Source organism: Rhinolophus hipposideros (genome assembly GCF_964194185.1).
Source record: "Rhinolophus hipposideros genome assembly, chromosome: 15".
Classification (NCBI taxonomy): domain Eukaryota; kingdom Metazoa; phylum Chordata; class Mammalia; order Chiroptera; family Rhinolophidae; genus Rhinolophus; species Rhinolophus hipposideros.
Window position 1 is genome coordinate 47,264,775 of NC_138061.1, and position 26,757 is coordinate 47,291,531.

The 26,757-nt window shown below is 36.1% G+C and overlaps 1 protein-coding gene across 3 annotated transcripts; it reads left to right on the plus strand.

Moving 5' to 3' along the window:
• The first annotated feature begins 777 nt into the window (after positions 1 to 777).
• On the plus strand, positions 778 to 26,573 carry DDX50 (DExD-box helicase 50). Of its 3 annotated transcripts, none has more exons than XM_081074243.1 (15): positions 778 to 996; positions 4,432 to 4,728; positions 6,985 to 7,060; positions 7,427 to 7,605; positions 9,076 to 9,193; positions 9,309 to 9,494; positions 9,957 to 10,102; positions 12,953 to 13,102; positions 18,595 to 18,756; positions 19,202 to 19,321; positions 20,081 to 20,154; positions 20,379 to 20,538; positions 22,832 to 22,966; positions 24,129 to 24,173; positions 26,072 to 26,573. In XM_081074243.1, the coding sequence occupies exons 1-15, from the start codon at positions 907 to 909 to the stop codon at positions 26,348 to 26,350; spliced, it is 2,217 nt and encodes a 738-aa protein (XP_080930369.1). In that variant the 5' UTR covers positions 778 to 906; the 3' UTR covers positions 26,351 to 26,573. The 3 variants fall into 3 exon arrangements, with proteins under 3 accessions (XP_080930369.1, XP_080930370.1, XP_080930371.1); XM_081074245.1 differs by lacking the exon at positions 778 to 996 and adding an exon at positions 3,979 to 4,060; XM_081074244.1 differs by lacking the exon at positions 22,832 to 22,966 and having other exon boundaries at positions 26,072 to 26,570.
• The last annotated feature ends 184 nt before the right edge of the window (positions 26,574 to 26,757 follow it).

Sequence of the window (26,757 nt, forward strand, 5' to 3'; positions counted from 1 at the left end):
CAGGTTGTTCTTACTTAGTCTTCTCTTTCATGGGAGCAGTCTTCCCCCAACACGCTCGCAGAACTCAAAGCTTTCAGGTTGGAATCGCAGAGGCGGCGCTGATCTGGGATTCAGGAAATGGGTGCTCCAGTCCCGACCGCGCCGCTGTTTCCTCTGTCCGATGGAGAGCGTGGGAAGGACCTCAAGTGAACCAAGTGCAGGACGAAAACCTAAGACCCGAGGGGCCAATGTCCTGTCCTGCCTTTCACTTCAAGCCCACCAAGCCCGCTCCCACCAACACCGCCGCTCCGGCCCGGCGCGAAGCCGTTAGACGTTATTAACGCCTCACCCCGCAATGGGCGGGGCCGAGGCCTGCAGTTTCCGGCGCGGCGGCGCGTGGCGCTCTCCCCCGGCCCCGCACCGGCCCGGCCCCGCACCGGCCTGTCCCCGCGCCAGTCCGCCGCGCACGCGCGCGAGCCCCTCTCCGCCGCCTTTGAGGGGCTTCCGAGTCCCAGCACCGAAGCCCGGAAGCCCCGAAGCGTCTCCGGAGAGAAACGTTCCCCGTGGGGGAAGGGAGGGAACGAGCGGAAAGAACACCCAATCCTCCCCGACCATTTTATGCTAATCAGTTCGCGCGTGCTTTCTGGAGATTGGCCAGGGTTTTAGTTTAGAAGCCAATCACTTTAGAACAAGGGTGGGCAAATCGAGATCTCTCACAGTCATTGGCTGGAGATTTGGTCGCAAGGGAAGAGTTTAAACCGAGTCCGGCATTATTCCCCCCCGCCCACCCCGTCGTGCGGTGCGTGTCCGGGAAGTGACGCATGGCTTTGGCTGGGCGCCGCCCTGCCCCCGCTTCCTTTCACGCTGTCGCTTGTCTTGCCGTAGGTGGTTGTGGCCACCTGGCCCAGAGGGAGGCGGTTGCGACGAATGATGCCTGGAAAACTTCTCTGGGGGGACATTATGGAGCTGGAGGCACCTTTGGAGGACACCGAGAGCGAGAGGAAGGAGAGGCAAAAGGTGCGCTGAGGATGGGCCGCGCCTCCTTTTGGGCTGCGCCGGCTTGGGTGGGGAGGGGAGCGGTCCCTGAGGGCCTGTCACCCCCGGGCCGGAGCATCCGAGGGCCTACCGGCGCGCCGCCCTCGGCCCCCTGGGGGTGCTCCGGGCCCGTTCCTGCCTCCACGCCCTCAACCTGGAGCAGGGCGGCCCTGGGCTTTGGCCCGGCTTCCCGGGTCCCTCAGCCCTTAGCGTCGGCGCCTACGAGATGCGCAGACTCAAGGTCCCACCGACGCGGAGTCTGTCCTTTCTTTCCTCTTCTAACTTAAGCAGTGAGGCCTGTCCTTTGGTTCTTGTTAGCCATCCTAAAAGATGATAAAGAAAACTGATTGCCTTGAGTATGTGTGCCTTCTCCTCGATAACTCGTCTCTAGAGGCTTAAGGAAAAGTGTCACCGCCAGCGTTGCCAGGTTTGGGCTGTGGTGGAGATCGTGTGCGTTGTGTTCTTAATAGCCTCTACTGTTAGTGTTTTCATTCAGTTCACAAGTGTTTATTGAACCTAATTTGTGCCAGACTCGTTCTTTGCGGGGCACCAACGGGTTTAAATAAGTCCCTGCTCTCAAGAAGCCTGTAGAGTTGTAAAGACTCCCCACTCCACCCCTGAAAAGACAGGAACTTGGGGAAAACAGCTGAGGATGGTAAGCGGTATTCCAAGGCTGACAAAGAATGGAAATCTGCATAGCCTCAGAGAGCAGAATCTAGCCTTCCAACCTTATCACCAAGGTAAACTTGCCATTCTAGCCAAGCAGTTATTTTTTGTGTGTGTGGTAAAATATGCACAACATAAAATTTACCATTTTAACCATTTTACAGTAGACTGTTTTGCAGTATTAAGTACGTTTACGTTGTTCTGCAGCCATCACCACCATTCATCTGCAGAACTTCACCCTCCCGAATAAACTCTGCCCATTAGATGAACTTCACATTGCCCGGTCTCGTCAGTCCCTGGCAACCACCATTCTACTTTCTGTCTCTGAATTTGGTTACTCTACATACCTTATGCAAGTGGAATCATCTAGCAGTCATTTTAATTTTGGCTCCTCCTGAAATAGTTGTTTCTCCTTTAACATTCAAATCCTACCCATCTGTTAAGGTTTAGTGTAGGTCTGTTCTCACCACTCCAGTGTACACGTAATCTCATTCCCCTTTGAAGTCTTGTTCCAGTGCTGACATTCGATTGGCACTTATTATCCGCTTCATTGTAAAGTCAGCTCATTTTTCCATGTGTATCTTTCCCAAATATTTCCCAAAGATTCTTGAGGGAAACGATCAGATGTTTGTCCATCATTACATTTCACGGTATTCTTGTAAGTTGCTGGCTTTCTCATTGTAGATTCTCCAGAAGTATTTGTTGAGATGCCTTTATGAAAGATAACTAACAATTTGGAAACAGATTGGAGTACTAATAGAAATAGAATATTGGGATAGTGATCTGGCATTGAAATGCAGATAACTTTGGTTTGGGAGATGTTGAGATGTGGAGCTGGGCCTTGGGTTCTTAGAACTGGATTGCAGGTGAGGAACGAAGCCTGGTGGTGTATGTTGAAGCCGTGAAACTGGTATGAAAGTGTATAGAGACCTAAGGAGCATCCACAGAAAGAGGAGTAAGGGGAACCATTGCAGGTAGAAGTAAGAAGATAAGGAGGGAATATAGTGTTGTGGGAGCCGAGGAATGGAGAGTGGCACTGTGTGAGCACTGTGGACCTGATGCAGAATAACATATCTCATCGCCTTGTGATATTGCTGGGCTTGGACCTGGAGGTCTCACTTTACTTTGCTTCATCTCTCTGAAGTGCACGGCCCTGGAACAATTCAAACCCCAAGGCTGGCTCTGTAAATAGCCTTGTTTTTCTATAGAACCTATTGTTTTGGGAAAATGTGGGCAACTTCAGTTAACTAAAGATCAAATGGTGTAATATATAACTATAACCTGTGTGAATGTAAAGCTCTACTGTTTACAAAGCATTTTCACATACAAGTATGTTAATCAGTTTTCACTGCAACTCCTATTTTATGGAGAAAATTGTATGTGAAAGAACTCCGTAAAAATCGTGTAAATCATGCTGAAATTTTTGGCGGTGGTAGTTTTAACACTTGACCACATAATTCTGAAGTGCTGAATTTCTAAATCTTTTCTTGTCTGTCTGCAAATATTAAAACACTGGCTACCAGTTTGGCATTTTAAAACTAAAAGTTGCAGAATAGTCCTTTTTTTTCTTTCTTTTTTTAAGGAGGGTGCAACTTACAGTGGCCCATGTGGGGATCGAACTGGCAACCTTGGTATTGTTAGCTCCATGCTCTAACCAACTGAGCTAACTGGCCACCCCATCAGAATAGTCCTTTTTTAAAAAAAGTAAAATTCTGTTAACTAAATGTAAAAAACTTTTTTCAAATTTCCCAGGATTAATATACTTGTCCTTCCATGGAGTTTTACATGAATTATATTGTTTTATTTGGAGTTTTACATGAATTACATAGTTTTATTTGGTTTGTTTTTCCTTAACCTGTTATACTTATCAAAGTTCATAGAGGAAGCATGATGTGAAAAGAGAATGGGCTTACAAGTCAAACAGGGCTTGATTTCTGGCACTTCCACTTGCAGGAAATCCCACATGTGGTCTTGGGCAAGTTACTTACCTTTAAGAACCTCATCTATAAAATGGCAAAGGTGATACAGGTTCGCTATCCCTTATCCAAAATCCCTGGGGCTAGATGTGTTTTGGAATTTAGAATTTTGGGGATATTTGGAAGGGTAACACCCCAGTAGGGTTTGGGACCCCCAACTTAGAATCAAACACCTTATTATTAAATATGAATATTTGTACTAAATATAATAAAGATTATAAATACCCTCACATTCATTCAAGTCAAATTTAGCCACCAGATGAGTTCAGGTCAGGTAAGGTTTTGTCTCCAAATAAGTTACAAAAAAACTTTCGGTTTTCAGAGCTTTATGGATATCGGAATTTCGGATAAGGGATTATGGACCTGTACTTCCCTTATAGGGTTGTAATGAAGATTTAAACAAGGTAAGCCAAAAACACATTACACAATGCTGGGTAGGTACTCAATAAATACTGTGTTTTTTCTTTTGGAGATATGTGAAGTTTTTGTTTAATTTATAAACCTCATTTTCTGAAAAGGCGCTATTTTAATTTTCCTTAAATCTAATGGGATTAGTGAGGGGCTAGCGGCCACGTCTTAAGAACGTAAGAGATGGGATGAGAAAGAAAGCCATAGGTGAGGCTAAGGCTTGGCATTAGCAACCAGTCTGGATTTCTACCAGGTAATTTTTCAAGATAATGATAGATTTAGCTTTGCTGGTTGGGGAGTCCCGCTCTGACTTTTCTTAGAGGAGAGCTTGTGACCCTCTTGTCACTGCTGCTTTGTTTTTTCACAGAGTGATAGAAGGAAGTCAAGGCACCATTGTGACTCAGATGACAAATCAGAAACAAGAGAGAATGGTGTTGCCGAGGACCTGGATGCTCCCAAGTCCAAAAAAGCTAAAATGAAAGAGAAGCTAAATGGAGACACTGAAGAAGGATGTAATAGACTTTCAGACGAACTTCCTAAATCTCATAAGTCAAGAAGAAAAGATCTGTCAAATGGAGATGTTCATGACTATGAAAAAAAATCAAAGCGAGTGGCATCCTTAGATAGTTCCGCCCATAAATCAGGTGATAATAAGCTAGAGGAGGTATGGATACTTTTTGTTTTGCATTTGACATTATCCCGAAATATGGGCTAATTTGATTCTTTTTAAGACTAATTAGAATTGATTCTGTATTTCCTGCTTAGTGCCCAGTACTCTCAGTTGGACCAGGGAGTCTGTACAGCCAAAACCTGAGCTTTTTTTCCTTTGTCCCTGTTCCGTGTAAGTTACTGCCTTTTCTTGAGGCAGAGGAGTGAGGTGGTCAGGTGTAAACCTTTCCTGTCCATTGGGTTCTTAAACAGTTTTTCCAAGTTGTTCGTCACCTAACTTGCATTTCTTATGGTTATTTCAGTCCCTACCAGTCCTCATGAATTGGCTTCTGACTTCCTCTTGACTATTTTGCCTTCTGCTTTTTCTGCTCCTATAACAATGGCAACTTTAAGTGATATTTAAGTCTTATTATAACTTGATCTTAAAGCTGTTTGCATTTTAAGAAAAGAAATGATACACAAAAATGATCTGAAGAAATCTTTTCTCCTGAGTAATTTTTGGGAAGTTAGAAACACATGCTTAGTATAGAATTTTCATTTCTTTTGCCAGTACCTGCTAGAGCAGATATTTTCATGCACAGAATTTGTTCCGTTTGTTTTTGCAGTTTTCCTTTAGCAGAGTTTGTAGATTTTTCTAGGTATTATCAATTGGCAATAAATTACTTGGGTCCTCAGAAAGAAACAACTTTGATATTTTTAATAATTCTTGGTAATTAATAATTCTTTGTTTTTTAAATCTGGTACTTGCTGATAATTTAAATGCATTTGAGTTCAATTTTATGTGTAACTTTTGGGGAGCTTTGGGAAAAGATGTTGAATCCTTGCCTTACAACATGGTGGTTTTTAAATTTGTGAATTTGCTATTGGTCAGGAAGCGTGTGTATTAGAGAGTCGCTCTAAATAAGGCCTCACAGACCTGTATCACTAAGAGCAGAGTGTATAGGTTGCTCTTGCTTACCCTTGCTCTGTTGGGATTTTGCATGGTACAATGCTCTGTATAGGCTTAACTGTTTCTAATTTTGTTTAGATTATGTTAGGGTTCGGGAATTCTACTTCTAGGAATGTATCATGAGAGATGTGCAGAGATGTATGAATAAGTACTCTTATCATAGTGATATTGTTGATAATAGCAAAAAAATTTAAACATCCTAAATGTCTGGTAGTAGGCAGTTGGTTTAACAAAATATACTGTATCCGTGCAGTAGCATACATCTATCCTAAATGTCAGAGAAGAATGTTAGAAAGGCATCTTATTAGATGAAAAAGAGATTACAAAGCAACATACACAGTATTGTCTTATTTTTACTTGAAAAAATTTATATGTGCCTAGAGTAAGGATTGGGGGAGTGTCTGTTTCAAATGTGGCTTTGGCTGACTGGATTATACATAATTTTTTTATTTCTTTCAGTTTATATGTGGCTTCTAAAATGTCTAATGAAAATGTATTTTGTAATTAAATTTTCTTCCCTTTAATCTTAAAAAGATTGAGGTTTACTTAAATGGCTTACAATTTGAATTTGATATTATGGTTTTTATCTGATTCCCTATTTGAAAATTGCTATTATATGTGGTTCTAGAGCTACTTTTTAAAAAACATACCAATAATAAAGTTTATGGGTAGATATATTGTCTTTGTTCTATATACACATTGACTAGTACATAAAGCTTTCAATAGATGCTAAATGATGTTATGCTAATCTGTATATGTGTTAAAGAAATTTTCAAGCTTTCAGGAACTTTTCTTTGTATTAGTGACCTAAAAAGTGCTTTTTAGAGCCATAGAACAACTTTTTAATTCTCATTTTTGGAAACAGTTTACTTTCCTCATTGTATAATTTCTTTTAGGGCTATTTTATAGGGTGGTGTTAATCCTTGTAATTAATATTATTTGTACCTGTGAATATTTAGATTATTAAATAGCTCTTTTGTAATATCTCAGTCAAATGGAAATATATTTTAATTTATGTAGTAGAGGTATTTCTAAAGGGAGTTTTATGTTTGACTTGATCATTTTTAAATGTGTTACGAGAAAATGTATTAAGTAAGCTTGCTATTTAAAGGGATACTTTTGAAATTAAAAGAATTTCCCACTAATTTATCTTGTAAATTAATCTATACAGTTTTTGCAAGTGCTAGCTTCAAGTTGATTTGTTAGCTTCAGGAAAACTAAAAACAGTAAATGAGTAAACGATTCTAAATACCAAGTCAAATATGAACTATATAAGTTAGAACTTTGATTTCATTTTGGCAGACTCTAACACGTGAACAGAAAGAAGGAGCCTTCTCCAATTTCCCTATTTCTGAAGAGACTATAAAGCTTCTGAAAGGTACTATGAATTTTAATGGATATGCAATTGAAAATCTAAATCTAAAAACCAGATTTTGTAAAACTGCTTTTTCTGACCAAAAGGAGAATACAGAAAGCATAGAGAAATAGCTCTACTTTAATTGCAGTTATTTGTACATCATCCTTATTGGTATTTTGACCCGTTTTTAACTCAAAAGAATTATATGTATTTGTCAAAAGTTCAGACCAATTTTTAAAAATAATTCTTCTCTGGGATAGGAATAACTGTAAATGTCACTAGGTGGTACATCTTTAGGTATATGTTGAATCAGGATTATCATTTTCAAATAAATATATTTTTCCCTAATTTTAGTCTTAAATATTTCAATGAAATCTCATTTTACAGGTCGAGGGGTAACGTATCTCTTTCCTATTCAAGTTAAGACTTTTGATCCTGTATATGAAGGAAAAGATTTAATTGCTCAAGCACGGACAGGAACAGGAAAAACTTTCTCTTTTGCCATCCCCTTGATTGAAAGACTCCAAAGAAATCAGGAGACAATTAAAAAAAGCCGCTCACCAAAGGTAACCATTATAGGGAGTAAAAGGTTTAACCGTTAACTCCAATGGAAAGAGAAAGAAAGAGTATACTGGTCTTAAGTTTAAGTACCTCCAAGATAGAAAAGTTAGTCCTGTGGCATAAAGTAAAAATTTGACTCCTAAAGCAAAAATTTGTTGATTTTTAACATAAAAAAAATTTCAAGTAAAGCTAAAGTGAACTAGTTATTGCACATGAGTGTAATATGTATGGATCCAGAGACATCTTTGATAACTGTATATTATGAAGCTAGATTATCTAATTTTAGGAGCATTTGCAATTAATATATTTAGTGACCTCTTTGTTTTTTTTCAGTCATGACCTTTGCTTTTAACCAATGAATTTGCTAAAGAGGTATTTATTTGGTTATTCAGCAGATAATATTTATTTCACTGGTTGAATTTTTAAGATGAGATTATAGAAATGATCTCGTTGGTCCCTATGTTATTGGGGTACTGGAGATCTGTCTTAATTTATAAGCAGTAAAGACCAGAGAGGACCTAGGGAAATTGTAACCTAAAATTTGACCTTTAGAAGTTCATAAAAGTAAAGAAGAAGAAAATCATCATAATTTGAAAAGATATGTGACTAAAAGTAATTTTTTATTTGAGACTATTAAATGGTATTGCAGCATGAAAGTAAATTCACATATGTGGATATAATTAAGTTATAATAGTCTTGGGTTAGGTTGGCCAACAGAACAAATCTTTTTCAGAGAATTCTGCTTCTTGGGTGAAATTAGGAAAGACTGAAAGTAACAGAAATAGGACACAGTCCCAACATTGCCTTAAAAGGCTTTTATGCTACACAGAGGGACATTACTGGAGATTCCAGCTTCACCATTTCTAGCTGTTTAATCTTGGGGAAGATCCTTAACTTCTCAAAGACTCAGGTTCCTCATTTATAAAGTTAGAATAATAATGCCATCTTTTAGGGTTTTTGTTGGGATCCAATTAGATAATTCATGTAAAGCACTAGTGCCTGGCACGTGGTGAGCATTTACTCATTCATTCAACAAATAGTTTTTGAGTGTCAGTTCTGTGCCAGATACTGTTTGAAGTGCAAGGAGTACAGTAACTCAGACTAACATAAATCCCTGCCTTCATTGAGCTTACATTTTAGTGGGTAAGACAGACAATAGCACATAAGTAAAATATAAATACCTTTTATGGTATAAGTGCCAAAAAGAAACATTTAAGCAGGGGTGAAAGGGTATGAAAAGTGGGTTAGGAAGCTCATTGAGAAAGTGAGTTTTGAAAAGAGACCTGAAGAATGTAAGGGAGGCTATAATAAGTAGAAGCTATTCTTGTCGTTATTAGTTGTGCTCCGTCTTTAAATACTGTGTCATTAATATTGAAATTCCTAATTTTAAATGCACCTTTAAAAAAAAGTCTTTTCAATTTGAATTTAGACATCTTTAGAAAAGTATCTTTTTGTTTTTCAAACCTCTTGTTCAGGTACTTGTTTTGGCTCCTACAAGGGAACTGGCAAACCAAGTAGCCAAAGACTTCAAAGATATAACTAGGAAACTCAGTGTGGCATGTTTTTATGGTGGAACATCATATCAAAGCCAAAGTGAGTAAATATGTGTGATAGCAGCGCAAAGATCTCTTTGCTACTTAAATCTAAAGAAATAATAGGAAAAGGTATATTTGATTTACATATTACTGATATTTCTCTCCTCTCACAGTTAATCATATTCGAAATGGTATTGACATCTTGGTTGGGACCCCTGGTCGTATCAAAGACCACCTGCAGAGCGGCCGATTGGATCTTTCTAAACTGCGCCATGTTGTGCTTGATGAAGTGGATCAAATGTTAGATTTAGGTTTTGCTGAACAAGTTGAAGATATTATCCACGAATCCTACAAAACTGGTATATCCTAATTCAAAATAAATACATTAACAATTATTCTCTTATCTAAAAGTTTATGAATATTTATTTCATAATTTTTATTACATTGTCTCCAGTGTTCTAACAAAATTATTTGGTATCTGTTTTCTTCCTGAACAAGGAAGTATAATAGCATACTTTATTTTCTTTGCTTTCTTCCATGTATTATTTTTTTCTAGTCAGTAGTTAGATTTAGTAATTCATTTTACAGATGTCTTTGCTCATTGTTCATTCTTAAATTCTTAGGTTCCTTCTGGATTCAGTTTTCTTCGTATTCCCCCCAGTTCTGAAAGTTGAAATTTTTAATAATTGCAGCGAAGTTTGTTCAAAATTGACTCCACGTTTTGAATTTTTCATTATTTCTTTGGCATTTGGGGGGTTTATAAGAGCTCACTACACCATGGGGTATTAAGAAAGCGTTTGAATTCTTTTTGTTTATTTAAGATTCTGAAGACAATCCTCAGACTTTACTTTTTTCTGCTACTTGCCCGCAGTGGGTATACAAAGTTGCAAAAAAATACATGAAATCCAGATATGAACAGGTTGACCTTGTTGGAAAAATGACTCAAAAGGCTGCAACTACTGTGGAAGTAAGTAGCTTTCCAGCATGATAGATTTTAACTTTCAGTTGGTATTTTGAAATTTGTTGAAACTAAACTTAAGTTTTGCATACTAATTCAGGCCAAATCTCTTTTTATTGCTCTTAGTCAATACGATACTTAGGTATGTCTATAGTCAGAGACTGAAGAGCAAAATAAATAGGGGGAAAAATATGTGAATAGGCGAATCCTAACAGGAGATACCCAAGCAGCCATAGGGACAAAGTATATAAAATGTGGCAAAGGAGGCGGTTCATATCAATTCATATCAATATCAAAAAAGAATTGCGCGGGGATATTTGTTAAAGCTTGGGTGAAAAAAAGTTAGATCCTCATTTCATACTGTATAGCAAAAAAATTACCAAAAGATTAAGGCATAAAATCACTTAAAGCAGATGCAGATAAACAGCTATTTGATTTCAGGAAAGAGAAGGCTTTTCTAAACGTAAAGTTTAAAGAATATACTATAAAGAAAAAGGTTGATGATTTTGACTTCATGAAAATTTAAATCGTATGTTTTTTAAAAAAAGAGTTAAAAGATATTTGTATGATTTATGACAGTCAGGTATGTACCATATATATAACTTTTCCATTTAGCAGATGTACATATATGTGTATGTAGATAAAAATAGGCTAAATGAACAAAAGTATAATTTGTAAACATAATATAATGGTTAAAAAGAATGAATTTGAGTGATAGAAACCAAATTGTAAAATATGTACAGACTCATACTATTTTTTAAAAAATACACAAAAATGTTGTGGATTCTTTGGGTATTTATGTAAATGTACAGAGATAGGTTGGAAGGATAAGCATCAAACTAATAATAATGGTTACTTCTAGGAAAGAGGACTTTTATAGTATGGCATGGTCAAAGGAAGCTTTATGTATTCTGTAATGGCTGAAAGTTTTACAATAAGAATATAAAATGTATCAGTAAAAAAGATTTATTAAGGATATTTTAAAACACACAAAAAGTGAATAATATGAGGGATCTGATGTACCCATCATCAGATCTTTTCCATGATCATTTCGTCAAGAATGATCTTTTCTATGTCCCCATATGTTCTTCATCCCTACATTTTAAGCAATCTAGTCATCGTCTCATCTCATGTAATTTTATATATTTTTAAAAGGATAAGGCTCTTAAAAAAAACACACAAAGTTATTATCACAGAAAAAAACAATAATTCTTCAATAGCATTAAATATATAGTGTCCACATTACCCTCGTGTTTTTTTTTTAAATAATATGTTAGAATCTGGATCTAAATAAAATCCTTACATTGCCACTGTTTTAAATCTTTTATAATCTATAGGTTCCCTTTTTTCCCTTGCACTATTTTGTTGAAAAAAATGTTTATTTGTCTTACAAGTTTCCGACAGTCCCAATTTTGCTGATTTGCAACCTTGTGGTGTTATTTAACATGCTCCTCTGCCTTCATTTTCCTGTGACTTAATAGTTAGATTGTGAGGCCTGATCAGATTCAGGGGTTTTTTGGGGGGTTTCTGTTTGTTTTTATGAGAGTGGGAAAAGAAATGAGACCTTGTTGTAGGTGATACAAATGATTCTTAGTTTTCTTGTGCTTTCCTCTGTTTTCCAGATGTTCTATAATTAATGTTACATTTTTAAAAATTTTATTGAGGTATATGTTAAAATGCATAGATTTAAAATGTGCATTATAAGTTTTTTTTTTTTAAGTTTTTTTATCATGAAAATTTTCAGGCATACCGAAAAGTTGAATTTTACAGTGAATACCCATATATCTGCCAGCTAGAGTGTATCATTAACATTTTACTATATTTGCTTTATCATCTATCTACCCATCCCTGTATCAATTTTATTTTTTGATGCATTTCAAATTGCAGAAATCAGTATGTTTCCCTGTAAATATTTTAACGTGCATATCTTTAACTATAATTCAATATTTACAAGTTTTTTTTAGTGAGGTAAAATTCACATAACTAAAATTAACCTTGTGAAGTGTACAATTCAGTGTCGTGTAGTACATTCACAGTGTTGTACAACCACTTCCAAAACACTTTATCACCCCAAAAGGAAACCCTGCAACCATTTCGTAGTTACCCCCTCCCCATTCCCCACTTCCCCTAGTCCTGCCAATCTGCTTTTTGTCTCTGGATTTACCTATTCTGGATATTTCACATAAATGTAATCGTATAATACGTGACTTCTTTGTGTCAGGCTTCTTTCACTTAGCATAATATTTTTGAGTTTCATCCATACAATATTTACAATTTTTAAAATAAGATTTATATGTAAAAAATACAAACTTTGAAGTGTATATTCTCTTAATTTTGACCAGTTCATACATTGCATAACTCAAACCCCTATCAAAATATAGAATACTACCATCATGCCAGAAAGTTCCTTCATGCTTCTGCCTAATCAGTCGCCCATCCAGAGGCAACCACTGTTCTGAGTTTTTCCATCATAGATTAGTTATGCCTGTTTTTGAACTTCATACAAATGGAATCGTACTGCGTGTACTCTTTTTCAGTAAGGCTTCATTCACCCAGTATATGTTTTGAGATTCATCCATATTGTTGCAGGTATCAGTGTTGGTTCCCCTTTGTCTCTCTTTCCCTTTTCTCAGTTGGTTCTTTTTAGTTACTGAATAGTATTCCATTGTATACACTACAATTTGTTTATCCTTTCACCTATTGATGACCATTTGTAGATTGTTTTTAAATGGGGTTGAGGAGAATCATTGTCTTGTCTCCCAAGAAGGCCAATTCTTGAACAGATAGAAAAAATGTACAAAGAAATCTTTTTTACTAATTTTAATGAAACAGATATTTGGCTTTTTTTTTCTCTCAAAGCATTTGGCCATCCAGTGCCATTGGTCTCAGAGGCCAGCAGTTATTGGAGATGTCCTTCAAGTCTACAGTGGATCTGAAGGGAGGGCTATTATTTTCTGTGAGACCAAAAAGAATGTAACTGAAATGGCCATGAATCCACACATAAAACAGGTAAGTCATTTTTGATGCTTTCACTAATTGAGACTATAGGGATGGATCACTCAACAACAACAACAACAACAAAAATCACACTATCCTTTGTGGACCAGGTTTGATAGTCATTTTTAGAATTGAGTCTAATTCAGAAAGAAATTAGAGCCAGCCTCTCATGATCTGTTAAGTCAGGGTGGAATTCTATCCATTCTCATCAAGTTTTTCAAGATTTTGCAAATGTGATCTTGAAAATACAGAAGTTGAAACAAAGTGAGTTTCTATTTTAGAATTGTGTTATAAAATGAATCACAAATATTTCTTGAATAGATGGATCAGAATACTAAGTCCATATGTCTTTTTGTCTTTTAACTTTTTGTAGAAAATTTCAAACATAAACAAAAGTCGGCAGTGTAATAAATCCCTACGTATTCATTCTCCAGCTGCAACAATTATTTCATCCAAATTCCCACTCACTTCCTGCTTCTGAATTATTTTGATGCAAACCATAGATAATATTGTTACGTCCATTAATATTTGGGTATGTGTCTCTGAAAGAAAAGGATTTTTTAAAAAACACGCTCAATACTTAATTGCATTTTAAAAACTTAACAGTAATTAATATCTTGAAATATCAGTTAGTGTTCAGATTCTTAATTGCCTCATAAATGCTTTGTTTTTCATTTTACAGTTTTTTTCTTGACTCTGGATCCAAATAAGATTGATACGTTGCGTGATTTCATTAAATGTCTTTAACATATAGATTTCTCTTTCTATTTTTTGCTTATAGTTGTTGGAAAATAAGTTTCCAGAACCTCGAGTATTGCTTCCCGATGATATCATTTAACATGTTTCTCTGTTTTCTGTATTTCCTGAAAATTCAGATTTGGTTATTTATTTAGAACAAAAGTATTTCATAAGAGGTGGAATTCCTTCAGGAGCTATATAATTTCTAGTTCATCCTCTTTTTGTGATGTTAACATCGATTGATAATAATTCTATCAGTCTTTATGTCAAGGTCTCTTTAGTCATTTTTGTTGTCTGTGACTTTTCATCTAGTAGATTCCTGAGGATGGGCTCTTGGAAACAATATTACCTGTTGATAATAGCTTGTTTATAACTGAAAATCATTTTGGCTGGTTATAAAATTCTTGGTTCACATTTCTTTCCTTCAATATCATAAACATGTTTTTCTATTGTTTTTGGAACAAAGCATGCTATAAAATGTCTGATGCCAGTCTGATTTTTTTTTTCCCTCCATATAAGTGATTTGGTCTTTTACTTGAATGCAAAAGACTTTTTCTTTAAAAATTGGTAGTTATACTAGAATATATTTTGGTGATGTTCTTGGTCATTTTTTCTGGGTACGGTGTACATGTTCAAATTGTAGTTTCAAATATATTTCTAATTTCAGCCAAATTTTCTTGAGTTACAATTTTTTGTTATTTGGTTTGTCTGATTGCTTTGGGGTTTTTCTTTAGGGACTCCTGTTATATGTATGTTGGCTCTTTTTTCCTCCTTTGTCACTTTATCTCAAATCCTTTTCATCTTTTTCTTCAAGTTTTAGAATTTCCGATTTTTTAGGCATCGTCTGTTGTGTTTCACTCAAGCTTCTATTCCTTCCAGTATAGTCTTTATTTGTGAAAAGTATCTTTTATTTCTACATCTGTTTTGAGTCATTTCACCTCATTTCTTAATTTTTCTCATTTTGCTATTTCTTGTTCTTGCATATATCATTTTAAAATTTTCTTTTAACTCATTCAGAAATATGCTATACTTTTCATCTATTTTGTGTGCATGCCTTTCTAGGGCTCTTTCGTTATTTGTGGGGGTACTATTCTGCTTATTCTTTTTTATCCCCTTCTCCTAATTATTTCATGGGATTTAACCGTGACCTTTTCTTTTGTTCATTTTTAGATGTAATTAATCTTTCTGTACTTTAGATGGAGAGGTGTGGGTCAGAGTAGTTTTCTGCTTCATAGCTGTAGAGCTGCTTTTTCTGTAATTTTTGTTAGTGCTCAAGAATTCGATCTGTAAATTATATGTAAATAAAGGTATTTTTTTAAAAAAGGCCTCCCACTTTGTGAGCTCTGGTCGTCTTTTCCTTCACTTTTATCTGGATCTTTCTCTCTCTCTCTCTCTCTCTCTCTCTCTTCTTTCTCTCTCTTGTTTCTAAGATCTCTGGCATCCTCAGTTTGGATTCTAGGTCCAACAGTTTCTCCTCAGTGTGGGGCTTTGTCATGACAAGGATGAATTGGCTTGTTTGTTTTGAAAGTTCTTATAGGGTCCCGGCTCCCCCATCCTCTTTCAGAATGTACCTCTGGCTCCTCACAATCACCCTTGAATTTGCAAAAAAACTTTTCTGGTTTCAGTGGCTATTCTCAAGTTGCTTTCTGGGAAGCATCTGTTTTTAGGACCAGTAAATTCTCCCCATACACACAGGTCTTGTCTCTATCTGCTCATGTTTTGGAAATCATGAAAATACTCTGTCACTTAGTTTTGTCATAGATACTGTCGGTGGATTTTTAATTTTGTTATCCTTATTTTGCTGTTTGTTTTTATGTGGGAACTGGAGATTCAAAGACAACGCTGTCACTACCTTCACCAGTGTCATTTTAACTAATTGTAGAGCTTTAGCTTTGTATCCAGTATAAACAGACTGAATAGTGTTGGAAGGTAGTTGATTTACCTTTCCTGTCATTGCTTTAGAACACTCAGCAGCAGCGGTCTTGCAGAAGCTGTTATTTTATCTCATAGGGAGGAGTTCTAACTAATGAACTTCTTTCTTCTCACCCAATATGTTTTTCCTGAGCATACTGATTAATAGCAGACTTTGGAGTCAAACAGATCAGGGTTTAAATCCCAGTTGTGTTACTTACTAGCTGTGTAACATTGAGCCAGTCACTTTATGTTTCTGTGCCTATGTTTCCTTTTTAAAAAGTGGTATTTAAAAACATTTTTTACAGTTTTAAGGTAAGTGAAATCATTTATTTAAAACATTTAGTACAATGCTTTTCTTATAGCAAGCAAGTGGCCAATAAGTTTAGAAATATAGAAGTATAATCTTCATTATTATTTTCCAGGTTAGCTCTGTCTCCAGAGTCTAGACCTGTGTTTATTCTACTGGCTGCAGACACCCTAACCCATTATATACCTAAAATTGAATTAATTCTCTTCTACACTCCCATAAGCACTGTCTCTGACATCTCCTATTGTCAAATGATACATCTACCCATAGCCTAAGCCAGAAATCTATCGCCCCTGACTTTTCTTCCTTACCATTTGCCATTTAGTTAACCACAAAGTGTTTTGGGATTCCATCTCCTATAGTTGGCCCATTTCTTTCCTACTACTTTTGCAGATACTCAAAATCTGCGAGTCACATATAATATGTGTCTTTCCCTTATACTCATTTCCACTCCCTTCACCAAGTCCTCGCAGTTTCACCTACAAGTAGCTCTTGAATGTATTTATGGCCTAGCCTCTATTTACCTCTCTAGCCTCATCTTACACTCTCTCCTCATTTCTGCACTCTCCATACATGCCATGCTTCCTCTCACCTCAGGGCTCTTGAACTTGTATAGTCTACCTTGCCTAGGCAACTTCCACTCTTCCTTCAGATATCAGTCCAGATCACCACTTTTCAGGGACTTTTTCCTTGCCCCAGACTAGGTCATGTTGCCCTTTTATAAATTCTCTTCGCCTCTTAGACTCTTGCATTAACCATTATACTTGTTGGCTAAATTTGTGTGTCTAATTATTTGATTAATGTTCCTGGCCAGAGTATAAAGACCATAAGGACAGAGGCAGTCTTATTTTTGTTTTCCATTTTATCCCCAGTGCCCAACATGTTGTAGATTACTAAATATTTGTTGACTGAATAGATGGTGTTTCCTTTGTCTTGGTGAGGCCACTGATAACTCTTTTGAATTTCCACTTTTGCCTTGCCCTTTTCTAATAGTCTATACATTATAGCCAGAGTGATCTTTCTACAATGCAACCACGTTCATGATAATCTTTTTACATCATTCAATTGTTCCATGTTGTCCTCAGGATAAAATTAATATTCTTCTCCAGCCTCATCTTTCACCACTTCTCCTTTTTATTCTATGCTTTAGCCATACTCCAATATTTGTAGTTCCCCAGACACACTATGTATTAATATATATAATTTTTTCTGCCTAGCCTCCTGCTCCTTACTACTAGTTCCTTATTATGTGTCAGGTCTCAGCTTCAGTGCTACCTTCCCCTCAGATGAGATAGGTTCCTGTCCTAGGTATTCCTATAGCACGCTGCCCCTGGGTACAAGCACATAATGAAAATGTATTGAAAATACTATATTGAAAATGCTGATCAACTTGTGTCTCAGGGCTGTTTCTTTATGATTGTTCCAGAACCTGGCATAGTGCCTGCTGCACAGCAAGTACTCAGTAACTTAACTCAGAGTTGGCTGCATTAGGCTTAGATTCAAAGGTTTAGACATTGTTGGGAACTTTAAAATTTTCATGCTGGCCAGTAATCCTCGGATATTTATTTATAATACTAGGTGCATTATTTTCAGCACAAATGGAAGATAAATATATAAATAGTATAAATAGATTCAACTTCACTAAAAATTACAGAAATGTAAATTAAAACAACATTGGGAAATCATTTTTGCCTGTTAGACACTCAAGGATATAATGATTCACAATAGGCTAGGTAGGGAATTATTAATTACTCATAGTAGTAAATGGGCACAACCTCTTTTAGAATATAGTTTTGTAATGCCTATTAAAATGGTAAATGTTCATAATTTTGACCCAGAAATTCAACTTACAGATATATCTCCTGCTGAAATATACGTATACAGACGGGTCCAGAGATATAAATACAGTGTTGTTCATTCTAGCATTGTTTCTGATGGTGAACATTTGAATACAACCCAAATGTTCGTCAGTAAGAGATTGCTAAAGTAAATAATACTGCATCCTATGAAGAAATCATACACAGTTTTAAAAAAATTAAGTAGTTATATGTATAGATGTGGAAAAATGGCTAAGGTAATTTATAAAACAGGTTACAAAACAGTACAGACATAGTATGATCCCATTTTTATAAGTAAATACATAAAATTATGTGTTATTAGGTTGGTGCAAAAGTAATTGCGGTTTAAAAAGTTAAAAATAATTGGAAAAACCGCAATTACTTTTACACCAACCTAGTAGTATAGGTGAGAAGTGTGTGTGGTTTTTTTTTTAAATATCTAGAAAAACAATAAGAAAAAAGTGAAAAATAACCTGTTATTCACCAAATTGTTAGCAGTGAATTATTAGGAGGCTGATACTAAGGGTAAGCTTTTACATTTTATGTTAAATATTTTCTGTAATGTTTGACTTTTTTGAACAGTAAGCAGGTGTTATAATTATCAGAAAATAAGATTAAAAAACAACAAGAGAATGCAGACTATGGTGTTAGGATGCTATGAATTGTAAGTATGAGTTGTACACTTACTTTTCCCTTTTTTCAAATAGAATGCCCAGTGTTTACATGGGGACATCGCACAGTCACAAAGAGAAATCACATTGAAAGGCTTCAGAGAAGGTAGTTTTAAAGTTTTGGTGGCAACCAATGTGGCTGCCCGTGGTTTGGACATTCCTGAGGTTGACCTGGTGATTCAGAGTTCTCCTCCACAGGTAGGAAACGAGATTTGATTTGGGGAAAAGAGCAGTTGTATAAACTGCCGTTTTATTTCAAAGATACTGCTTCGGGTATGAAAATTATGTTAATCTGTTCTTGCTCTTAGCCATTTGTGTGTTAGTGGTGTTAAATTGATTGGAACCCATTGCCTTTGCAAATTACTACCTTCATTATATGGATTTAAAGCATGGATTCATGCAAGGAAGTTAGGAAAAGTTGCCACATAAAGAGTTCTAGGAGGGGGTGGATAAAATGGTTTTAAATCATATCCCCTTTTTTCCAAAGTTCTCCATGAAAATTCTTTGGGATATTGAAAAGAGCAACAGGATTGAAATAAAAATATTATTATTGATAGTACTAGTTTTGTTATTAGCTTTATTATTTTGATGCTGGAATGCGGAATGTCTGTGTAACTTAAAGTATCGCGTCTTGTATTTTTAGGATGTGGAGTCCTACATTCATCGCTCTGGACGCACAGGCAGAGCAGGCCGGACAGGGATTTGCATCTGCTTTTATCAACCAAGGGAAAGAGGTCAACTAAGATATGTGGAACAAAAAGCAGTAAGTAAAGTAGAGTTCAATTATTTCAGGCTTATTATCGAAATGGTGCCTTAGAAAAGAGTTCTTTTTATGTTTGTTCTCATAAATAGATCTTTATAACTTTTCTCAACTTAAGCTGCATTTGGATGTGAAGCATGTGGAGAGCTAAGTTTATATTAGCAACTTTGTTTTAATACAGCTTTTATTGTGAAGACAGAAGAGCTGACTTTCTCATTTTCCCCGTGAATTTCTCCCTTGACACTGAAATCGGAAGTGCATTGTGATTTAGTCCCTCTTAGTCCAGCATTGTAAATGCATGACTGTGACATTGTCTTGGTGTAATAGTTAAAATTATATTGAGCAATGGTACAATAGTCAGTTTCTATAAGAAATTGTGCGTTTTTTGTGGTCTGGATTTTTTGTGGTATTTTACATTTTTTCCTATTTTTATGATGTGTTTTTATACAATATTTCTTATACTTTGTAAATGAGATAGGGTAATAAAAATTTGATAGATGTAAATAGCATCATTTTCTTTTTTTTGGATCAGTTTTATTTTGCAAGTAAAATTTCATGATTTTAACTAAGGGGCAATTCAGAAAATCTTTTTTCTCTTTCTATATTTTGTAATTAGTGATTTACTAGAAAAAGCAGATTTTTTGATCTACTAGGGCTTGGAAATCTTTAAGTCCAAGAAGTGGAAATTCAACAAACTATATTAATTTAGGAATTAATTGTAAAGACTTCCATTTTTCTTTAATATAATTCTTTCATTTTCAGGGAATTACTTTTAAACGTGTAGGTGTTCCTTCTACAATGGATTTAGTTAAATCTAAAAGCATGGATGCCATCAGGTATGCTTTCTGACCTTGCTGAATAATTTTTTCTTTTGTATTAGGCTGTGCATCTTTAAGCTCGCCTAGTTCAAATATCAGAAATTTTAATCACCAGTTTTACCAGCAGACATTTAGTTATATTAAAATACAAAAACGTTGCTCTTTCTTTTCCCATTCATTCTCTTATCTTTAAATTTTTCCCTTTGTCTTGACCAAGAAAATTTGCTGTTTTTAAACCATAGGTCTCTGGCTTCCGTTTCTTATGCCGCTGTTGATTTTTTCCGACCATCAGCTCAGAAACTAATAGAAGAGAAAGGGGCAGTAGATGCACTGGCTGCCGCATTGGCCCACATCTCTGGTGCATCGAACTTTGAACCACGATCTTTGATCACCTCTGACAAGGTAGAAATCTGAGAAAATTGTGTGTGCTTAAGATTAAAATCGAACCATACATGTCTCTATCTGGAGAGAAACACAGCACACCTTCACTTTGCACAGCAGTATGTTAACTGAAACTTGCATACCAGAACGTGTTCTTCATTTTGTAAGTTGCCATAGTAACATGCAAATCAAGAAGTAGACTCAGCTCACTTAACATAGTACCATGCAAAGTGAGGATTGCCTGTATATGTGGAAGGGGTGGTGTATGTGTGTAACATCATCTGACCTGGCCCCCCTGCTAGGTTGGTATCAGATGTCAAAACAAACCACATCAGAGCCATTGGTTTCAAGTAGTTCAAAGATTTATTACTGACCATGGTATAAGTGAGGGGAGTCACTGGGTGAGGGGACCTATCAAAAAGAGCTATGATGTCTGGGTGGAGAGAGTGATTGTGAGAGAGAGTTGCTGGGAGAGGGGAACAAAAGGGACAGGGCAGGTGTAGCGTAAATGAGTGCAACTGGGTCATCTGCTGTTTTCCACCTGGCAGGTGTTAATGGTTTAGCCAAATGTCATTTTGCTGAGAGTGACTTAATGTGTCAAACTGAATCTCTCCCTTTCTGCCTCAATTCTTTTCCCCGCCTTCCCTCCACAGTATCCTTCTCCTCCCTCCCCCATATATATATCTTCTTTAAAAATTAGGACCCAGTTAAAGTTTATATGTTACAATTGTTTGTTATGTGTTTTAATCTGGAAATGTCTTCCCATCTTTATTGATTTTTTTTTGAAGATTCTAGATCAGTTGTATAGATAAGAGTCTAGAATATCTCACCTTCTGGGTTTGTCTGGCTTTCTCTTCACACATTTAACTTTTGCCTTTATTCAGTCTGTCCTATAAACTGGAAGTAATGTGAAAGCTTCATTTTATATTCAGGTTAAACAGTTTTGGCAAGAATACTTTTTAGGTGATGTGATCTACTTCATTCTGCATCACATCAGGAGGCATATACTGCAGATTGTTCCAGTCCTAGTAGTGCTTAGTTTGCTCGCTTGTTTAAGATGGAAACTGCCCTATATTCCCATTGTAAAGGTATATGTAGTTTACTGTCTTTAACTAGTAAGTAGTCTGTGGGATGATACTTTAGCACTGAGCAAATATCCTATCCCTAATAACCCACCAATACTTAAGAAAAAAGATAGACCTTTAGAGCTAAGAAGTACCTAAGAGGTTATTTAGTCCCAATCCTTACCTAATAGAAGAATCCCTCTTTGGCAGATGGGTCATCTGACCTCTGGTTAAAATATCTTAGAAGCAGTGTTAGTGGTTTGAAATTTCTCTCATGGGTTAAACCAAATCCTAAATCTTTACCATGAATCTACTACAGTGTTTTCACCTTGCTACCTCTTTGGCCCCGTCTCTTATCACTCTCCCCTTGCTTGTTTAACTACCCTAACCTACCTTCTGTTACTCAAACATAAACCCACTGCTGCACAAGGCCATTGTGCTTGCACTGTTTCAAATGTACTTCCCTTTTAAGAACAACACGGCTTCCTCCTTCATTTCATTTAGGTCTCTCCTTAAATATCGCCGTATCAGAGAGGTCTTTCTTGACACCCTGCCTAAAATAGCTTACCCTTTACTCTCTGTTCCCTTGCCCTGCCTTATTTTTCTTCATTATACTTATTACTATCTGACATTCTATATATTTGCTTGTTTGCTGTCTACCTCATCCTACCCCCCATTCCAGCCCACCCCCACACACACTAGAATGTAATCTCCCAGAAGAGGAAGGATTACTTACTGCTGAATGTCTAGCACTTAGTGGAGTCTCTGGCACATACATAGGGGGCACTCAATAAATACTTGTTAGATGAATGCCTCCATATATTTTCACATTGATGTTTTTCTTGTCCAGGGAAGTCATACAAAACAAGTAATTTTTGCTTACATAACTGTCCCTCAAAAGTTTAAAGATGTCTGTTCCTCTGTTTTTCTACTCCAAGCTAACTTGGACTCTTTCAGAACTGACTTCCTTAATTCTTCACTGCCTTATCTTTTTCTCTGATGCTCTAGTTTAATTATCTCTTAAAGCATGATGGTTAGAATTAAATATAGTCTTTACAGCAATGCATATAAAAACGGTAGTTTTACTGATCTCTAAACACTAGTTTTCTATTTAAAAAGTTTCCTCTTAGCAGTCGGGCTGTACAGTTGGTTCATAAGTGCATGGTTTCGTCCTGAAGGTCTATAGAATTAGAACTTCATCGTTCTGCTGCTTTTTTTCCCCAACCATAATGTGACTTTTATTCCTTAAGGGGTTTGTGACCATGACTCTGGAAAGCCCAGAAGAAATACAGGATGTCAGCTGTGCTTGGAAAGAGCTTAACAGAAAGCTGAGTAGTAATTCTGTCTCCCAAATTACCAGAATGTGCCTCCTAAAAGGAAATATGGTAGGCTTTTCTAGATAAGTAAAACACTTTTAAATCAACTACCGTAAATGTTTATAAAGACTAGTAGGTTTTGTTCTTTCTCTTTTTTTTGAAGTTTAATGGGATGAATAATATTGTTTTCTCTGTGTGTTAATTTGTTTCCACTTGTAAATTTTTAGGGAGTTATATAAATAACCCATTCCTCTAAAAAGCTGTAAGTTATTTTGCTTAGTTTGACTATCTAATACTCACATTATTAACATTTAAGTTTCTGTCCTTGTATACTTGTTATGTGTGGTTGGGTGTGTTTGTTCTCTAAGTAATTTAGGATTACAACATCTAAGTAACTCTATTATTTAGATAATACACAATATTGTTTATGAGTGGTCTGCTATTGGTTGTTAATGAGGATAATGAAGTGAATTAAGTACTTTAATACATTTACAAAATAGCAAAGTTAAAACCGTCTGTAATCTTAGTGACTGATTTCTTCTAATGGTTTTAAGAAAAGGTGTTATATTTATTTGCCTAACTTTACTATAGAGGTTCATTTGGGCCTAGAATTTATTAACTTGATTGTTTATTGGAAATAATTACCTCTCTCAAAGTTTAGTATTATTTACCATCAAAAAAGATTTGTGGCAAGTATGAGACAAATAGACACATTCAGAAAAAAATGTGGAGGGGAGGAAAAATATAACGGATCCTTAGGCTAAATTAGTTGCTACACTTGAGTATTTAATTAACTTTCAACTTCTTGGCAGCCATGACCAAAGAGGAAACATCTTGGGTTACATTATTCTCATCTGATAAGCATTGCAGCTCTTCAGGAGAGAAACTTTCTGGTGCTAAATTTTTAAAGGAATTTATTAGATGGATCATTTTACAAGAGACATGGAAGAACATTATAGTGTCTATAAAAATTTTTCTAGAGAACACTCTAGATTCTTAGTGTAGTATTTTCTTATTAGATACTGTGTTTAGTTATTTTTCAGATTTAGAAAACATAATAAGCAGCTGCTCAGTCATGTGTTATATATTAGTTGTTTTAATCCTATAAGGGGTGTCTTGGGATATACCTAATCTTTTTTTAGTTAATATAAGATTACCAGCAAGGATTAATGTATTAATAAGAAATTAACTCATCTGCATCTAAATAAAAATGTTTTCATTTTGCTTTTAGGGTGTTTGCTTTGATGTTCCCACAACCGAGTCAGAAAGGTTACAGGTATTTTTAAAATTTTATCTGTTAAATAGTTGAATATGTTTCTCTATAAGATAGGGATTATAAAAAATCAGTCATAATACCATTATCATGCCTAAGTCAATGAACAATTCCTTAATATAAAAATATCCAATTTCCATCATAATTTAAAACATTTTTATTATAATTTCAAACAAAAAAATAGAATTGCACAATAAATCCTCATGTTCTCATCACTTAGCTTCAACAATTCTCAATCGACTCATGGCCAATTTTTTTTCATGTCTACTTCCATCCACTTCCCCACTTTGCCATATTACACTTTTGAAACAAATTTTGGGCATTCTATCATTTCAACCATAGATATTTCCATAAATATTAAGGAAACTTTTTAAAAACAATCATAACACTGTAATCAACTCCCCAAAATAATAATTCCATAATATTATCCAACTTGTGTTTAAATTTTCCCTGTTGTAGTTAAATGTAAGATCTATAAGGTTCATGCATTGTAATTTGATGTTTCTTAAGTCTCTTTTAATCTATAAGATCTCCCTCCTTGCTTTTAAAAAATATTTTTCTTATTTAATATACATAATTTGAAACGAGATTGTTTTTTTAAGTCTTTTCAAAATACACATAATTTGAAATAAGGAGATTGTTTTTTTAAGTCTTTTAAAAAAATTCACACTATATTGTGAATACATTTCTGTGTCAACTATATAGGGTTACTTATTTTTAATGGCTCCCTGGCATTTGGCCATATGGGTGGCCAACTTAATCAATGTCCTATTTTCTGACATTTAGATTATTTCCAGTAACATACTGTTATATAAATAGGTCAGCCCTGAATGTTGGTATAGCTAACTCTTTATATATTGCCATGTTTATTTCTTTGAGGTTTTTTTTAATAAATTTTATTGGGGAATATTGGGAAACAGTGTGTTTCCCCAGGGCCCATCAGCTCCAAGTTGTTGCTCTTCAATCTAGTTGTGGAGGGCAAAGTTCAGCTCCTAGTCCAGTTGCCGTTTTCAATCTTTAGTTATAGAGGACGCAGCCCATCATCCCATGCGGGAATTGAACCGGCAACCCTGTTGTACAGGGCTCGCGCTCTAACCAACTGAGCCATCCTGCCTCTCCTTCGGAAGCTCAGTGGCAGCTCGTTGTCTTCAATCTAGTTGTGGAGGGCGCAGCTCACTGGCCCGTGTGGGAATCGAACTGGCAACCCTGTTGTTCAGAGCTTGCGCTCTAACCAACTGAGGCCCCCCCTCTTTGAGTTTTTTGATGACTGCTTGGCACAAAGTTTTGCACATTTTTTAAGGCTTTGGTCATATATTGTCACCAGTGGTGTGTGGGGGTGTTTGTCTCTGCTCACTCTTACCAACAAGGCATTTTAATATTACCTTTCCTTGGTAACTCATGATCACAATGAGGAACAGTTAATGTAGCAGGATATGACACTGTGATGCTTTTATGAGCTGCTGGTTTGTGTTGAGTTGTTTACCTGACAGTGAATGTTTCCAGTGGGCTACATTTTTTCAGTCCCCCGCTGGTGTTGACAGGTTTTTAATCTCCATCATCAGCTCTCTGTTCTTGTTTCTGTCAATATACCTGCTGAAAGCAATGCACTACTCATTATTTGTTTTATGCAGAGAAACCAGTGCTCTCTTTCAGAATATGTAAACTGAGTATGAATTTAGAGTCTCAAAATAAGCTGGAGAGTTTCTCCTGAAAGAAAAATCTGAATGTGTTTTGAATATTTTTTTCTTCGTTTTCAATTTTGTTCCAGATACTTTGAATTTAACAGATAGATGGGCTTTAGCTGATAGATAGTAGATATGATAAAAGAGTCTTCTATACTTATGGGCTTGCTTATGGTTTCTATTTTGCATGTACTCTAATCCTATCAATTCCCCCAACAGGCAGAGTGGCATGATTCAGACTGGATACTCTCAGTGCCAGCCAAGTTACCTGAAATTGAAGAATATTATGATGGAAACACATCCTCTAATTCCAGACAGAGGAGTGGCTGGTCAAGTGGCCGGTCGGGCCGGTCAGGCCGGTCAGGTGGTCGATCCAGTGGCCGGTCAGGTAGACAGAGTCGACAAGGGAGTCACTCGGGAAGTCGACAAGATGGTAGAAGACGAAGTGGGAATAGAAATCGATCAAGAAGTGGGGGTCACAAACGGAGTTTTAACTGAGAATTCGATAGTTAATCTACCAGTGTGAGCTTGCCTATTTCTGCCTAATCATGTACATTATCCACCAAAAATTAGGTCATCATAGTTGAGGTATGTGTCTGCTATTTGCAAAGAAGTTGGTCGTATTTTTTTAAAAAGTATTTCACAAGAATGGTTGTAAACAAATATACATATGCAGTTTTACCTTTGAATAAAAAAAAACCTCCTTTTATTGTCTCTTTTCACTGTGTGTTAAGAATTTTCCTCAATGTAATCTTTTAAAATTCTTTCTAAAACATAGCAGTCGAGTTAATCTTCCTTAAGGTTACTTGCATTTTACAAAATGTGGTGTATTTGTATTCAGACTATTCCTTCAATAGGATATATGGTAGAAAATGAGAAATCGCTTCGACGTTAAAGGACTGTAT

Excerpts from the sequence above, each read along its gene's own strand:
- DDX50 (XM_081074243.1), top strand. The coding sequence starts at position 907 with ATGATGCCTGGAAAACTTCTCTGGGGGGACATTATGGAGCTGGAGGCA. Across the intron at positions 20,155-20,378 it reads AAAAGCATGGATGCCATCAG|GTCTCTGGCTTCCGTTTCTT; the intron begins GTATGCTTTCTG and ends TTTAAACCATAG. Across the intron at positions 24,174-26,071 it reads CCGAGTCAGAAAGGTTACAG|GCAGAGTGGCATGATTCAGA; the intron begins GTATTTTTAAAA and ends TTCCCCCAACAG.